General features: G+C 39.9%; 1 protein-coding gene across 2 annotated transcripts; it reads left to right on the top strand.

Moving 5' to 3' along the window:
• Positions 1-26: 26 nt before the first annotated feature.
• On the top strand, positions 27-17,203 carry GLT8D2 (glycosyltransferase 8 domain containing 2). 2 transcript variants are annotated; one of them, XM_077178454.1, is made up of 12 exons: positions 27-1,732; positions 3,228-3,504; positions 4,769-4,890; positions 5,396-5,450; positions 7,397-7,492; positions 8,697-8,865; positions 10,525-10,642; positions 12,006-12,090; positions 14,802-14,914; positions 15,349-15,515; positions 15,973-16,085; positions 16,633-17,203. In XM_077178454.1, exons 4-12 carry the CDS (start codon positions 5,432-5,434, stop codon positions 16,803-16,805), a joined length of 1,053 nt encoding a protein of 350 aa, XP_077034569.1. In that variant the 5' UTR covers positions 27-1,732; positions 3,228-3,504; positions 4,769-4,890; positions 5,396-5,431; the 3' UTR covers positions 16,806-17,203. The 2 variants fall into 2 exon arrangements, with proteins under 2 accessions (XP_077034569.1, XP_054488079.1); XM_054632104.2 differs by lacking the exon at positions 4,769-4,890.
• Positions 17,204-17,318: the final 115 nt, after the last annotated feature.

Genomic DNA, 17,318 nt, shown 5'->3' with positions numbered 1-17,318 from the left:
CCCCGCGGCCGCCTCCGCCGCGGCCCCGGCTCGGCACGGCCCCCTCCGCTCCTGCGGCGCCTCCGGGCCCGGCCGTGCTCCGGCGGGAGCCCTGTGATGGGGCCCTGTGCCTGCAGCGTACGCCGTCCGAGGGGTCTCGGGCAGCACGGGGGCGGCGTGGACTCCTCTGCTTGGGGTACCCCCTCTGCCGCCAAGCCCTCAGAAACGTTTTCTTTTTTTTTAAGTTATTTATTTATTTTTAACTGGCTAGTGGTAGGCGAGGCAATGCTGCTTCTTGCGAGGTGTGCAGCGAGAAAGAAATGAGTTCCTGTTTAAACACCGAAGGTTGAGATTAGCAACCGAGGTTTTGGTTCTACAGCTGGCAGCGGGTGCTCTGAGTGAATTCGAAGGTCTCGTTCTGCAGGAGAGAAGCTGCTCTTTCCTGTGTGAGGGGAGTGTTTTATAAGAATATAAACGTATGATGCTGAGGGGAATCCAAAGAAGGTGTATCTGGTGCTAAAAGTCTCTTCTCATTGTTCAGTTCTACACGGTAAATGATGATGCTGAGATATGTAATTGAGGTTGGACATTGGGAGGAATTTCCTCATGGAAAGAGTGATTAGACATTAGAATGGGCTGCCCAGGGATGTGGTGGAGGTATTTGAGGAAGAACTGGATGTGGCACTTACTGCCATGGTCTAGTTGACAAGGTGGTGCTTGGTTGTAGTTTGGACTTGATGGTTTCAGAATGCTTTTCCAACCTGTTTCTGTGATTCTGTGAAGGTGTTACTGCATTGCCAGCAATCCAGAGGGTTCTGCCAGGTGAAGCAGCCATTCCCAGTTCTGCAGGCTCATATGACTGCTGCTTAGATCTGTTCAGATTCACACAGAAAGGAAGGGAAGGTGAAAAAAACATGGGTGGATTTTGGTGAACATGAGCTTAATACAACTTAAATAGCACAACAAAATACTAATAGTTGTGGCCATCTGCAGAAAGCATATATCTGTATGTATAACTCTTCATTTAATTTTTGTTCAAGCAGAAGATAGAGTCATGTACAAAATCAGACACAGATAATACAGTTTGGGCATGTTTGAGGCACATAGTTGAAATCCCACATTTTTGGCTCCCACAAATCGAGCAATTGTCATTTAAAACAGTTAAGATTTTTAAGACTTTTATTGACTACTACTCATAAATCTGGCGCTGCCTCATGATAAAAATACAAAAAATAGTTTAGATTTGAAGATGTTTGTTGTTATTCCTTTCAGTAGTCATGAAATTCTTGTTACAAAACAGTGGTTTATCATTTAGAAAGTTCATTCCTAGAAGAGAGAGAGAGAATTCAAATAAAAGAAGTGCTGTAGAAAGCAAACTGCAAAAGCATTCCAGAAGAGCTTAGGACAGGATATCACCATGTGCTGGTTACCTTGATCCAAGATCCTTTTGAATCTAAATCAAACCTGTGGATTAAATGCTAAAAGATTAGGAAATGGGATGATTCAAGTCAAAATGCATGTTTAGAGTTGACTTTTGCAAGTTTCTCTTAGCTTTTAACTCTCAAGAACTCTGCCAACAGTTAGCTGTGGCTGTCCTGCGGTCACAGAGCATTGGAATGCCGGCTAGCAAGCTCCCTGTGACCGGAGGGACACACAAGAGAGGCTGCCCCTGAGCTTCTACCAAGGCCTTTCAGGTGGCAGTGGGTGTAGCGGCGTGGGTGACACTGCAACAGGATACCACTAGGATCCCAAGGTAAAGAGACGAAGGAGAGGACACTCGTATGCAGTCCAATGAAGCTTTATTCAGAGGATGGGCCAGGGAGGAGTGACAAGGGGATAGTGGTCCGGCTAGAGTTTTTAAAGGAGGCTACTTTAGGGGGTGGGAGCATCACCTAACCAATGGGAGAACACTTGGGGAGGAGCATGGGATCTAACAAGATCAATGGGATTAACATGGGGGAGGGGAAAAGCCTCTAGGACAAATCAACAGTTAGAACCAGGGTAATTGACATTGAACATTCGGGAACAAAAGGGGTGGATCTAGGTTGATGGACTGTCTCTGTCCCTCTGGGAGTCTCTCAGGAACCCTTGGCCAGTCCTGAGTTGGCTGACACTGGGGGTGTGCGGGGGGGGGCAGCCCCGACACGGCTGACAGCGGGGAGATACTCTCCTGTGTCCTGAGGGTACTGAGGGCACCTAGGCTAGTCGCCTTTGCAGCAGAAGAGACCCTAGAGACATCAGTAAAGGGCTGACTCTTAGCAGGGGTTAATCCAAGGTTTCATTCAGGGGCTCTGGGGAGCTCCTGCACCTTAGGGGGCCTCCTGCTGAGAGCCCCGGGACATGTGCCAAGGTTACATTTAAAGGGAGGTGGAAACCAAAAGTAGATAACATTTTACTAACCAAAAAGTGACCCTAAGGGATGGATATTGGGGGATAGACATTTAGGACAGCAAAAAGGGCAAGGCTTGGGGGGCTGACCCCTAGCCTCTGGCTAATCACTTGACATCCTGGACTGAAGCTTCTAGATGGAAGGGATGGGATGCTGAGTGATTGACAGCCAGGGTGGGGGTTTGGGGATGATCTCAGCAAGGAAGAGGGATTACACAGGTAAAGGGAGGTGGGTACAGTCTGGGATAAACCATTTGGGAAAAATATGGGGATACAAAAACAAAACTACTTCAAAGTATTACAAAGTATAAAAACACACTACAATGGACAAGGGAAGGGGATAGCGCAACTTGGATTGACGGGCCCATACAAGGGAAGGAAGGGAGGAGCAGGGAAACAGGCATGTTGAGGGGCAACTAAGTGGCAGGAAAATTTAGGGGTAAACAACTGGGAAAAACCATTATGAGGGGATAAAACGGGGGTACAAGGATCAAACCATTTTTCTTAATTAACATTGAACACTAACTGTTGCAATTGAAATAACTATAGAACTCATAAAACACACTGCCACATTTGGCTTTCTGTTAGACTTTGGCATGTTGTAGTCTGGCTCTGGCACACTAGTTTTCTGTTCACATTTACCATAAATAATGACTAAAAACATAACTTGCAGCTAGATTTTGGAAGTGACTTCTGGAAGGGTTTGTTTCCTTCTCTTTCCCCCACGCCTTTAAGACTTTTTGTCTTATGGGATTTGTTTGCAATCTGCTAGCTGAATCTCGGAGGCAAGTTTGCGAGATCTGGGGCTGTATCGTCACTCTGCACATCTGGAAGTGGTTTATGTGCTCTCATTCCTCCAGCGCAGCGTCTGGACTCTGCACTATTCCTCAGCAGCAGAGAAGGGAAAGAAAACCAGCACAACTCCAAAGTAAACTTTGAAGAGTTTGAAAAAGGAATCAAATCGTAAAACTGTTACTGTGCCCTGTAAGGCCCTTTTGTGGGTGACTTCAAAGGAGGATGGTGGTCGAGGACGCTTTGGCAAGAGTGCTTATGGCTGTGGGCTATCTAGGATCCAAGTAAATAACTACACAGCGCTTCAGGAGAGAAGAGTCCCAAATACTGTGCTGCTTTGAAGAGGTAAACAGACTAATTAAGCAGGAAATATCTGATCAGTAATGTCACTGTTTTTGAGCTTGCCCTTCTGCAGCCCCTTGTTTTGTTATAGGATTTGGCAGCTGAGTTAGGGACTGCCAGGTTCCGGGAAATAATATCTACAGTAAATGAGTAAATATTTGCAGGGGAACAAATATACCTCTCTTTCCTTAAAAATCAGTAGGTAATTAATTGGTGTTTCAGGGGCTTAGGAATGCTGGAGTTGTAGAATTCAGACTTGTGTGAGAGTCTGTCTTTGGATTTTAAAGTTTAAAACATGGTTCAGTTTATGTGGATTTAATAGTTTCTGGAGATAACAGGAAGCTGTGGCTGTGCAGCTTTCATCTCGCAGTGATCATCAGGATTATTTGTGGCTATTGTTACAAATGCTAATTCAAAGGTAGCTCCGTGGAAATCAGGGGAAGATTGTGATCAGCTGAAGTGGGGTTAGAAAATTAGTCCAAGAGCATAGCAGGTTCTGTTGTCCCTCTGCTTACCTAAATGAGTAAAGTTTTTAAGTGTAAAAGAAAGTAATACTTATGTGTAATGCATGAGAGAAAGGTTTTCTCAGCTGTGTTTTTTTCTGACAGATAAGCTTGATTTCCTCTGTGTAAATTAATGCCACATGAAGAGAATGGTCTCCTGGAATGTAGATAAGTAGTGCAGATGTGGAAGAACTTCCAGAGTACTCCTTTCTCACTGCAATTTAGCCATTAGCTGACTTAAATAAATTTGAATATAAGTGGTTTGTAAACAATGCCACATCTTAAATTTCATATATATATATTTTTGTTGTTATTGTTGTTATTAACTTGTTGGTCAAAGTAAAGACTAATTCAATATTCTGCCTGAAGTTGAGCACTAAGCAATTGGAAATGGTCAGTTTTGTGACTCAGATTTCAAGAATTCTTGCTGTTCTGTCTGATTTGTCAAGGAGCTAGAATAAACTTCACTTTTGTGTGTGCATAGAACCTATCTTAATCTGTGCTGTAATGTGTCCATATCTGTAGGTGTGGAAGCAGGAAAAATTGTTTTCTGTTCTATCCCTACATAGTGTAAAGGTTGGATCACACAGTTGGATTTTTCTCTCCCATCCAACTTCTGGTGCTGTTTTTTACTGTTGGTTGTTGTTATTTTGGTTATGTGCTTTGTGTTTTCTTTCATAACCAGTAGTTTTGGGTCCAGAATTCAAATGAATGTTGTATTTCTCATAATCCTGTACTTTAGGGATTATGTTCTGTCTTCTCAGACATGGCTGCTCTCAGGCCTGGACTAGAAGCACAGTTTTAGGGAAGGATACCTCCTTTTGTTCAGCATCACAAAAAATGTGCATAAATACAAGCTCACTACACCCACTGGAAGAATACATCTGTAAGAAAATATTTGCACTATTGTTCTGAAATTTTTTGAGGGTCTAGAAGACACTGCCCTGGTATAAGGTTCCCATATGTTTGGGAATGCATACTCCAGCAAGACATTAGTATTTGCTATAGTTACTATGTTGGAGGTGAAATCAGAGATAAATATATTTATAAATTGCATTAGTGGATGTTTAAATACTTCTTTGCACAGTATCTTAAAATGTACTAAAAACCACCTACTGATGTAGATGATCACATGGGATTTATGAAAATGTTTTTCAAAACCTATTAGTTGCTAAATTATTAATAAAAATATTTCAAACCCATAAAGCTAGTATTTGTTCAAAAACAAAAGGTATTTATAGAGATTAATTGCCATTTTACTTTTACCAGTTCCATAGTAAAATTTGATAATCCAAACCCTAGACCTTTATATAACTAACAAGAATACGCTTCTGGCATTAATGAAATTTCTCACTTTTATTTTTTTTTCTTTTAATTATTTTTTATTTTAGTTTACCATAAATCACAGTTCTCATCCAACAGGACACATGGCTCTTTTAAAGAAAGGTAAGAGAGATTAAAAACATTTGAAAGATGTATTTTTTAAAAGAGGACAGAAATATCAAATCCCATTTCTTATGCAACCGTTTTCAGAGTTGCATACAAATTTATAGTTCTGGTATTGCTAAATTATGCTTAACTTTAAGTATGCAGATAAGTCTTTTCCTGTTCACTGTGTCATATAAGTACCGCCATAATTCACATTAATTTAAAATTACTTACTGCTTTACTTCATGAGACTGGAGATTGTGAAATTTCTCACCAATACTGCAAGTAGCTGCTGTTTTCATGTGAATTCTGCCCAGGGCACTGAAGCTGAATTTTACAGAGCTCTGCACATTAATGCTTGATAAAGCCTCTCCTTTGGCCTTATCATAAAGCAGAGCACTAGGGCTCAGGAGCTCAGTCCCTGAGTAGGGACCGGGTGCCCGAGGCTAGCTCGCTCATGCCAAGGCCGCAGGGCTACCATCTAGCAAGCATGGTGATTATCAGCTCTATAGTGATTGCAAGCTCTCAGGATTTCAGCTCCGCTTGCTAGGTAGTGGTGCCCCGGGCTTGAGGCTGCAGCAGACGGAGAGAGAGGAGAAGGAGAAGGCGCAGGCTGTTCCACGGAGATGGCTTTATTTGGGGAGGTCCGTGAAGGGTCTCTGCTCTTCTTCTTTCTCTCCTAATGGGGTACAGTATGCTTCTTTTATAGGGTTGGAAAGGATCCAAGCTTGACCAATGGTAAGGGGTTAACATGACATTGCCTTATAGGGTTACAGAGGTAGGTTAAGGGGTGGAGGACAGAAAAACAGGAATTTTCTTTTGCTGTTTCAGCATTCCTATTGTTCATATCCTCCATGGTGCTTTTCCTAAATCTATGGGGTTTACTACAAATGCTGATCATACTCAATATTGAGGTGTTACCCCCAGAATTTTGGGGTTCTCATCAGCTGTAAGGGTCAGTGACTGAAAATGGACTTCTGCATTTATATATGTGCCTGAAATTTCTCAGAAGCCAGTGGGCTTTTGCCTCAGCTGTTTAAATTAGTGCAGGTTTGGTTTACCAATTTCAGTCTAGTCTTGTGCCCAGTTGTGGCCAGTTGGCCATTTTGATTAAAATAGATCAAAACTCTGTTCCCTTTGCTCTTTTGAACACCTTAAATACATTTTATGCTGGTACGAAAGTAACAAAGTAGTCTGAAACAAAGAACACCCATTTTGATGAGGGTAATGTATTCCTTCCCTATTATGCTTGGTGAACTGTCCCAACACCTGCACATGCTTGGTTTGTGTTGAATGACTTAAACTTGTACAAGACAGTCTTCTAGGAACTATGAATCAGAACATACAGTCAGGTATTTGCCTTGCTTTGATTTTATTGATTTAAATTACCCTGTCAAAATAAGTATTTTCAAATATTTTGAAACATTCCTGGTTTCACTAGCACGGTGGGTTTGTTTTTCTAGAATTTTTAGGGTTTTGCTCAAATACACCTTCGGATCTGAACATTGAAATAGATATAAAAATTCTCCTGTGTCTGAAGTTTCATCAGGGAAGCATAACAGAATGGAAGGGCTACATAAAAAGAATTAACTCATTAAGTGAGTATAAACAGACAACCGACTAGCCAGGAAAAAAACTGTTCTGAGCTCCTGGTTAAATTCAGAAATATGTGAATTTTCTAGTACGGATAACCCAAATATATTGTGACTCTTATGATTTAGTGAGCAAATTAACCATGAAAATCAGATTGTTGGGGATTATTTTAATAAGGGAGAATTATTGTTATGTTTCTAATGTTTCGAGTTTTTAAGTTGATCAAACAACATGAGAAAAACACAACAGATACAGGTTATCAAATTTTTCTATCACCTGTACTGGTTGCGAATTGGGGGTTTTTTCCTTAGTCAGATACTTGGGAATTAGCTGTTATAGTGATTGTTAACACATTCTCCCTCTTGTTTCAGTTAACCAGATCTTACTGTTACTTCTTGTCTTAACCGTGTGCGCTATTTTGTATAGCAAAGTTCACCAAGTGCCCTTGGCATTAAGAAATGAAACAGGTAAGTGACTCTCACTTCAGTTTCATTTATGTTCCTGTTTTGTATTCCTCATGTTTTAACTTGAACAGCACTTTTCACCTTACTGAATGTCCTGCAGTAGATGAACTACTCACACTGTTGCTTATAGTCTGTAATGAAAAGCATTTTGCTTCTGAATTACTTGAATAAAATTATAGGAGATTGATATTGATGACTAAGAGCTGTAATTCTGATTAAGTTTTTATCCAGCTGTCACTGACGTAGATGGATGCTGGAGTATATCCTTACTTGAGCTGAACAGATTGGAGTTGGCAAGTGGTAATAAACTTTGATCATGCCCTGCCTCTTTGGGAATGTTCTTGGCTTGATTATTCATTTCAGATAGACCATAAAATCTTCATATTTACAGCAGAAGTTTTAGCTGAAATTTTTATAGTGACAAAAACCTGCTAGGTTAATTATGTTGGACTAGTATTAAATGTAGTAAGCTATTTATATAGTATCTATATAAAGAGCTGACTCACTGCTGCCAAGGTAAACAAACTCTATCTTGATATAAATCATTTATTTTCAATATATTTTTGTTGGGGTTGTTATGACTGTAATTGTTATGTTTTAGTCAGTACAGTTATATCTGTTTAAGTTCTGTAAGTTAATCAGTGCTAATCAGGGATATAAATCTTTAGCAGGAATGTGACCTGATTCAGTGTAGTTTAGGGTTTTTTCCCTTATATCATTAGCAACTTCCTGCTGGTATAAATTTTTGCACTCTTCCTTTCAAGCCAGCTTGCCAAAGTGAAGCTCATGCAATTACACTGTCTCTTTGACTTAGCTCCTTCCTTTGATAATTTTGGAACCTATTGTTCAATTTGTACTAAATATAACTGAGAAGTGGAAGTCTCAAAGGTATTCAAACCTCTCCAGATTTCATATGAATAAGCAGCTACATGAAGGACAGGCTAAATTTTGCCCCTGCTGAGTAGAAGATTCTGAGAACTCTTTTATTTATTCTATTTGGAGGCATCCAACAGTCCAGTCAACCTGCAACTGGTTCTGGATTAGCAACAGCTCAAGCTGTGTGCCTTGCGAGATGGGAATGTGTGTAGGATGTGGTAAGGAAAAATGGAGTGGTGATAGAATGATTCCACTGCTTATGGTAGTACTTACTCATTTTTGTGACTCAGATCTGATTGTGGGTCAAACAAAATGGGTTTGTTTCTTGTAGTGGATTTGGAGAACCCTGAGGAAATGGGGGAAGAAATCCCAGTGGTGATCTGCGCTGCTGCAGGCAGGATGGGTGCAGCTGTAGCAGCAATCAGCAGCATCTACAGCAACACAGAAGCCAATGTTTTATTCTACATCATTGGGCTGAAGACAACCATCCCACACATTCGGTACACACCAGCCTTGCTTTGTTTTGGGCTGTAGTTAGAGCCATGTTGCTGTTCCTCCTAGCACAGGCATAACCACTTTTGGACTTCAGAGGACTTTTCAGGGAAATCTAGTAGTATTGGGAGCAACCCCCAGGATTCTGTATGTGATGGAAAAAGGACCACTTTGTCCTCTACAAGGCACTGACTCATGCAAAGAGGTGTGAAATAACCAGACCATGCCATGCCTGTTCTTAGGTTTTGATAGTTAGGCTGCAGAAGAATCTGTAGTGAGGTAAGGATACACTGCCGGCTTGTCACAATCCCACTTTGTGCCACTGCACTTACCTCTCTTCTGGTGCTGAGTCTTCAGAGCAGAAAAAACTTGCTGTTCAAAGCTAATTTCTGTTGATGATGTATTAAAGTTCTAAAAAGAGGCCCAAAAAGTACTGTGATGATTTTCTTTCCATTTCACTTCGTTCCTTAATTTCTCATGTCATTTCCTATCATGAAATAAGAATTCTTTCACGACAGGAAATGAAACCTCAGGATTTCAGTGAATATTCATCTCATTAAATTTCAGTTCATTTCACAGCACTTCATTACATTCAATTTAATTGTTTTCACTTAATTTCAGAATTTTCTTCTCCTCAATTTTACTGCAGTATATTTTCCTTTCCTTTCTATCCTTTTTGCTTTAATCCATCTTTTCTCATTTTATTTCCCTTCCTGAAATGAAAATTCCTCATTTCATGAAAGGAAATGAAATCTCAATATTTCAATGAATATAATTTCTTGAGGTTTCATCTCATTTCAATGCACTTCATTTCATTCTATTCCCTTTCACTTGTTTCACTTCATTACATAGTTTTCTTCTTTTTTCATTTAATTATATTTCATGTCTCTTCATTTCATTTCATTCCTTGATTTGTTATTTATTTTCCTTCATAAATGAGAATTCTTCATTTCATGAGAGGAAATTATATCCTGACATTTCAATGAATGTAATTTCATGAAGTTTCAGTTCATTTTGTTTCAGCATTCAAATTTGCAAACATTGTCTTGAAGAGGACCAAGTTGTGAATGCAAACTAAAACATTTCTTAGCAGTTCTCACCTCTGGCTACTTCACTTCTGTCCCCTTTGTACCCGCACTTTGTGTTAGGAGAGAAAATAAACAGTGGTGATAAAAAATCTGACAAAAAGATGAAAAGAAAATTAGTTTAGTCTAAAGAAAACATAATTAGGAGGTGATGTAGAAGTCATCTGAAAGAACATAAAGCTGTGAAAGGGTGAAGACTAACCTCAGCTTTAAAAGCACTATAGATAGGGTAAGAAATTATAATCTTTAATTATAGCAAAAAAACTTAGAAGAATATAGTTTATTGGAAGTAATGGTGAAAGATTACTTGTTTGGGCTACATATGGAGTCTCTGGTTTGGGGAGTGGTATGGGGTGTTTGTTTTATTGAGGTTTTGTGGGGATTTTTTGTATTTTAAGAACAAGTTTAACAAAGGACTATGTGCAATAGCTGTAGACATAAGGGATTCTGTCTTGGGACAGAATAGATCAAGTGAGATTTTAAGGTCTCTTATTATTCTCCTAAATGTCTGTGAATTTAATGCTGGAAGTACTTGCCATGTACTTGATATTTCTTTTATTACTTATTTTCTTTCCATCACAGAAAATGGATTGAAAATTCTAAACTGAAAGAAATTAAATTTAAGGTTGTGGAATTCAATCCTATGGTACTAAAAGGAAAAATCAGACAAGATGCATCACGTCCTGAGCTACTGCAGCCTGTGAGTCAATGAACACCACAGAATAAATTATTGAGGTTTTTAATACTTATTATGGGCTTAAAAATGTCCTAGATCTGTTCCATTTCATGGAGGAGGTGTGCATATATGTCTCTTCCAATGCAAGAGCCAATGACCATGAGATGAAATTAGTCAGAGTGACAGCATAAACAAGAGATGTTGCACACTTTTCATGCAATGATTACTGCATCTGTAGAATTCCTTGCTGAAAGGTCTGGTGGATGTAAAAATGTACAGACGTTCAGTTAGGATCGAAGTTCATATTTAGATCACACCTAGATCAGAAAATCCCTTGAGCTGAAAATAGTTGAAAGCTAGGAGAATACATGGAGCAACTATTCTGCGTGCTTGCTCTATTTTTATTTTTCACTGAGCATCCAGTTAGGACCACTCTGAAGGCAGGGGCTGGGTAAAATTATCTGAATTCTTATGGTTGTTCTTACATTCTCAGTCCCCTTTCCCTCTGCTCTGTTCTTCATTGCTGTTGTAGAAGTTATCCCATGTCTCTGTCACTAGTCAAATAATTCCTTTATAGTGAATTGATGGTACTATTAAATTTTTAAATGTTTGGTGTGATGTATGCTGTAAAAATGCACTAGGAAGAACATTGGCAGCAGGTCCAGAAAGGTGCTCCTTCCACTCTGCTCTGCACTGGTGAGGCTGCATCTGAAAGTGCCGTGCCCAGTTCTGAGTCCACCAGTATAAGAAAGATATGAGCTTACTGACATGGGCTACAAAGATGATTAAGAGGCTGAAGCATCTTTTATATGGGAGGCTGAAAGAGTTGAGGCTGTTTCAGTCCGGAGAAGACAAGATTCAGGAGGGTCTTATCAATGTGTGTAAATACTTGAGGGGAGCAACAAGAGACAATGGGCACAAATAACATGAAATTCCCTCTGAGCTAAAGAAAAGGCTTTTTAAAGCATGAGTTTAAAAGTCTCAGGTTGCCCAGAGAGACTGTTGGGTCTCCATCTGTGAACATACTCAGAACCCAACTGGGCATGGTCCCTGTCAGCCTGCTTGAGTGGGCTCGGCTGCAGCTGAGCCCACTCAAGGGGGTTGAACAAGAGGATCTCGAAAGGCCCCTTGCAGCCTAAAGGATTCTGTGAGGAAGCAACATATTTGAGTTGCATGGTTAGGGCCACAGTGGATAAGTAATAACAGCAATAATAGTAATAATACCAGATTTGAGAAAGCAGTAAAGCTATGGGAGAAGAAGCAAATGGTCACTGATTAGTGCTCAATAAAGAGAGAAATTCCAACTGACTTAATAGAGACAGAAGCCTAGACTGCTGCAATAAGCAGCTTTACCATTTAATCTTTACCTTTTCTTTCTCTTTAATAGCTGAACTTTGTTCGATTTTATCTTCCTTTGCTTATCCAGAAGCATGAGAAAGTAATATATTTGGATGATGATGTCATTGTTCAAGGTAAGCTGTTAAAAACCAGTTTCTAACAGAATTAAAATCCAAGTTATTGCAGCTTTTACAGCCATTTGGAATTATGAGATAGAAACTGAGGCAGCTGCTAGGAGTGTTGGGGAAACTACAAATAATCTGTTTGTTTAAATGAAAGTTTGAGGAAGAACTTACCTGCATATATTTTGAATAATTTTGATCAAAATTGTATGTGGGTTTCATTTTAATTGATTCTGGACAATTGCTAGAAGATACCATAGATTTCACTCAGAAGCTGCAATGTCTATTAAGTGTGTGACATGCATTTCTTTCTGGTATTTAAATTCCCACAAGTGCTACCAATTCCTTATCCAGAATTGCTGTTCTTGAGAGCAAGAGAAATTTAGTCAAAAAGTGGATGGAAGCTCCAAACATTCAAAATATGGTTTTGAGCATCTTCAGCTCAGAATGTAAAGCAATTTGCAGAATCACAAAGATTTTAGACTTCCTAGTCAAATGGGAGCACTTAGAAGGCATTCAAATCCTGAAAAAATATTTTATTTTTTTCTTATCATCTAAAGTGATCTCTTTTGATATCTTTCTAAAGATTAATTTCCTGTGAGTTTTTTCTGTTCTGTTTCCAAGTCGTTGGGGTTTTTTCTCTGTAGAGCTGTTGTCTTCATATTTGTTTTATCATATTTTCTTGTAACTTTAAAGCACTTTTTAACCAGAGTGTTGTGCTTTAACCCTGGTGGGCAACTAAGCAAAATTTCCTTTGGAAGGAATGAGTATAGCTACAATAAATTTTTGGGCCTTTATTAGTCTTTGCTGTAAGAACACTAAGACCAGTGAATTTGCACATGGCAAAAGTATAATTCTCCACTGCTTTTCTGCACCTTTTTATAGTTTTGTCTCTCTAGAGGCAGATTTCAGACAACCTGCACTTAAATGGGTCACTATTTGCTGCTTTGTAAAAGACAACTACTCTGTTCTGTCTCATTTTAATTTGCCATAGACTTCCTATCACAGTTCTCCAATACAGGCGTTTCCAGTGGCAATCTCTGCTTTTTTTGGTTTTGTTGTTCTATCTGTCATCAATGGGCAGCAGCAATATTTAACTCTTTGAAAGTTTCCAGGTCTTCATTTAGACTCCAGTTTCAAGAGCAGCTCCAGCTGAGCCAACCAGTCCCACGTCACCCCTCCCTGCACTTGTGTTCACCAGCACAGGGCTCTCCCTTTCCCTGAGGGTGTCAGCTGATGATAATTGTGGAGCTGCAGGATAAAGGTGTAGTTTCACATCAAACCTCATGGTAGGCTGCTGCTGACCAAGTGGCCTTTCCTGTCCCCATACAGCTCCTTTTATGTGTGTAAGCTGCAGTTGTGCAGCTGCAGAAGGAGCTGATTCAGCTGTTTGACCTGGCAGAAGACCAGCAGTACAAAAAGTAAAAGAGATAAAAGCAAAAGTAAAACTGGAAGCTGTAAGGGGTTGGGATGCAGGATCACTTGATTGCTGTGGGAGTGTTCTGCTTCCCACCTGCCTTGAAACTATCCTGGCACATCTTGGGTACCTGACAGTCAGGTGATGAGTGAGGTGCCAGGCATTGCAATGTTTCCCTCCACCAAAAAGGAGCTGGGTGGGCTGTGAAGCCAGCAGGGACGGTCAACAGACAGACACATCTCAATCAACCATTGCTGGGAATCCAGGTATCTTCCTAGGAGATAAGTACACCATAACAACAGGAAAAACCTCATCTGTGCAAAACACTGAAGTGGAACTTTTGTGGGACTTGAAGAGGCTCAGAAAAATTGCCTTTGCCCTCCCTCTCCATAGAGAAGGTCTATGAATGCATAAGTTTGTAACCAGGCTTTTTAACAGTCCTGTTGGCTTCTTCTGTAGCTGATTTTGGACAACAATATGAATGTATTGAATGCCAATGATACTATCTAAAGATAGACCTTACGTATCCAAATGCAAATTTGGAAATGGTCCCATATGTCCTGGTTTAGAGCAAATTTGGGAGAAAACCTCCAAAGGGGGCCCCTCCCTACAACTGGTTCGGGAAGGATTCCTCAGAGAGAACTGGAAAGAACCTGTTCATTTAACAGGCAAAGCACTCCCCAGCACACAAAATGAACAATACTGGATGATGAAACTCATTCACTGCTCTGAAGAGACGACAAATTCAGAAAGTCTCTCCAGTGGGTGGTTGCTCTGTTATCAGTCCCTCTGGGGCTGGAAAAGGCTGCAGAGTGGGTCCCGGCAGGCTGGAAAGTGTTCTTGATGTTTTCCCGGGTCCTGGTCTGGAGCAGGTTTGAATGGTTCCGAGAAGAGGGAAAGAAAAACAGTCCAGGGAAAGCTCAGACTGCCTCAGCTAGCTAAACTAACTAACTAAAAAGCAAAAGGAGCACGATGTTCTGCCTCATCCGTGCGCAGATATCAACAGTCCAGCCGAATGTGGAGGAGTGAGTGAGTGAGGCTGATAACAAAAACTTTGTGCTTCTTCTCCCTGCCTTTGCTCTGAGAGCCAGTTTTGAAGGCACAGAATAGAATATCCAGCATGAACAGAACACATGATTGGGGATAAAAGCATCATAAAGTCACCCTAGGACACCATATTACAAAATTCAATAGGGGCTATCCTTAAAACTGGTGTGTTTATAAGATATGAGAGCTGATGTTATCCTATCAGCTCTGCAGCAGTGCAGTGGGTGTTGTCTCATGCTTGTGACCTTTCTGTAATCAGGTGACATCCAGGAACTCTACGATACTAAGTTAGCTCCTGGACATGCAGCAGCTTTTTCAGATGATTGTGATCTGCCTTCTACACATGAAATTGTTAGAAGTGTAGGGATGCAGGTAAGATGCCATTCTGGAATTCTAATAACGGATTTGTTTGCCCATAAAGGTAAGAATGATTTTATGTGTTTTCCCCAAAGTGAAAGTTTTATATATATAGATATAGATAGCTTTTTAATAGTACAGGTAATTAAGGACTTTTTGTACTGGTACAATTGTGATGCTGCATGATTTAATGTGGGCTACCAAAAGACAAACATAACAAGAGAAAAGGCTTATCAAACTTCCATGGTACAATATTGTGGAAAAAGTAATTTAATATCTGGAAGTATCCTGCCTTACAGCCTTGGCATACAGAAATAATGACAGGTAACCACCATCTAGAAACATATCTTGGGAAAAGCATATTTAATCTCCTCAGTGAGAGTGAGGTGCATTTACAGGTATCTTTACAGAGATTCATAGGGGATCAACATACTTTTTTTATTTCTTAGAATACATACATGGGATTCCTGGACTACAGAAAGCAAGCCATTAGAGATCTTGGCATCAGCCCCAGCACCTGCTCCTTTAATCCTGGAGTAATTGTTGGTAACATGACTGAATGGAAACATCAACGGATCACACAGCAATTGGAAAAGTGGATGCAAAGAAATGTAGAGTATGTGTAGAAATCTAGCTTCGCACTTTACTTTTAATACTTGTTTAACAGTTTTACTTTACATTTAAAAGCTCTTACATTTTTTTTTAACTCCAAGCAGTCTTTCTTTTGAGCTCTTGTCAAGTGAAGTAACTCGTGTTCCAGCATTTCCATCTGTTTAAATCTGACCAATTCCAAGTGAAAATGGCCAATTCCATCTGAAAATGGCCACTTGGAATTTTAGTCTTGTGTTCAATCACAAACCACACTTAATCCTGAGGGACATTGAGAACATGTTGTTCTCATTTTGGGTGACCAACTTAGCCTAGGATGAAGCCACTGAATGATCTTCCCTTCCTGAGGCTAGCTTAAAGAAGGAGGAGTATTTCCTTCTTGCCAGATACTTATTTTTAATCTGCCTTTTGTACTAAAGATTCCTTGGGGTTTTGAACATATTCTTTTATGTTTCCTTTTGCAGGGAAAACCTCTATAGCAGTACCCTTGGGGGAGGTGTGGCAACCTCCCCAATGCTGATTGTATTTCATGGAAAATATTCCTCTATTAATCCTATGTGGCACATAAGGCATCTTGGTAAGTTGAATTTCTCACTGTTTGCAACTTGGAACTAAGATGAGTTTGTGAGATTCCAGTGCAAGACCTTAGGTGGCTTTACCTTATGTGCCACTTACATGGAAAGAACATGAAATACCTGAATATAGTGAGACTGAAAAACAGTCAGGTGCAGTAGAAGAAAAGGGGAGACCTGGCAGTGTTTGTTGTCCACATTTTGGAGGATGTAGTTACCTTTCACCTAGGGAGTGGTGAATTACCCTAGGAAAAACATAATGGCTTAGCTGGTATGGTAAAATGAATAGATTTTACTTTGTTTTTAATCCCAGCTATGCCAAGATGTTAAAAGTGTTGAGAGATAAAACTTGCTGAGAGATTTTGCTGATGCAGTATGAGGCATCAAGCTGAAAAAAGCTGCTGTATCATACAACTAGTTGTAAACTAACATGAAAGCATACCAATCAGATTTCTGAAAAAACTCACCTGAATTTGATTCACTCTACAGTGTCTTCCATTATCAAAAATTGCATTTTAAATTTTTTTTTTTTTTATTAATCTACCCATGTAGGTTGGAGTCCTGATGCCCGTTACTCAGAACAATTTCTTCAAGAAGCTAAATTACTTCACTGGAATGGGAGATACAAACCTTGGGACTACCCCAGTGTCCACACTGATCTCTGGGAAAACTGGTTTATTCCTGACCCCTTAGGGAAGTTCAAATTAACTCGTCCTGACAGCTGATACTGAAATACTGCATAACATAGTGTATGGGACGCATTTAATAGTTTGAGATGCAACATGTTGTATGATTGGTTGATTTTAGAAAACAAAGTATTTGTTAAAAATATGAATAACTGACCATCAGTTTTCTGTGCTTATGGCAGCTGAGGGAGGCTGGAGTGACCAATACACAGTTCAGATTATCTTGACTCTCACGTAAGGTGAGGAAACATATGTATTTGACAATGAAGTATTTTCATTAAACACTTACAGAGGTGAAATTCAGTGTTAGAAAGAGTGCTTTAATTTAAGGTCTTTCTAAGTAAGATTCCAGTGTCTTCTAATAGGAAAAAATCTACACAGGAGATAGCTGCGGTGTTATGTACAAGAAGTGTTTAGTTATCTAGCCCACATTAAACAGCCTGAATTGAAAGCCTGGGCAGATGTTACTGTGTTCTGTTGTGGGGTGACTATTTTGTGGCATCTCTGTGTATAACAGATCCTGTAGTGCACTTAGCAAGATGCAAAATACAT

Source organism: Agelaius phoeniceus, chromosome 5 (genome assembly GCF_051311805.1).
Source record: "Agelaius phoeniceus isolate bAgePho1 chromosome 5, bAgePho1.hap1, whole genome shotgun sequence".
Classification (NCBI taxonomy): Eukaryota; Metazoa; Chordata; class Aves; order Passeriformes; family Icteridae; genus Agelaius; species Agelaius phoeniceus.
Note: the sequence above shows the minus strand (reverse complement) of the source record. Positions and strands in the feature narration are given on the sequence as shown.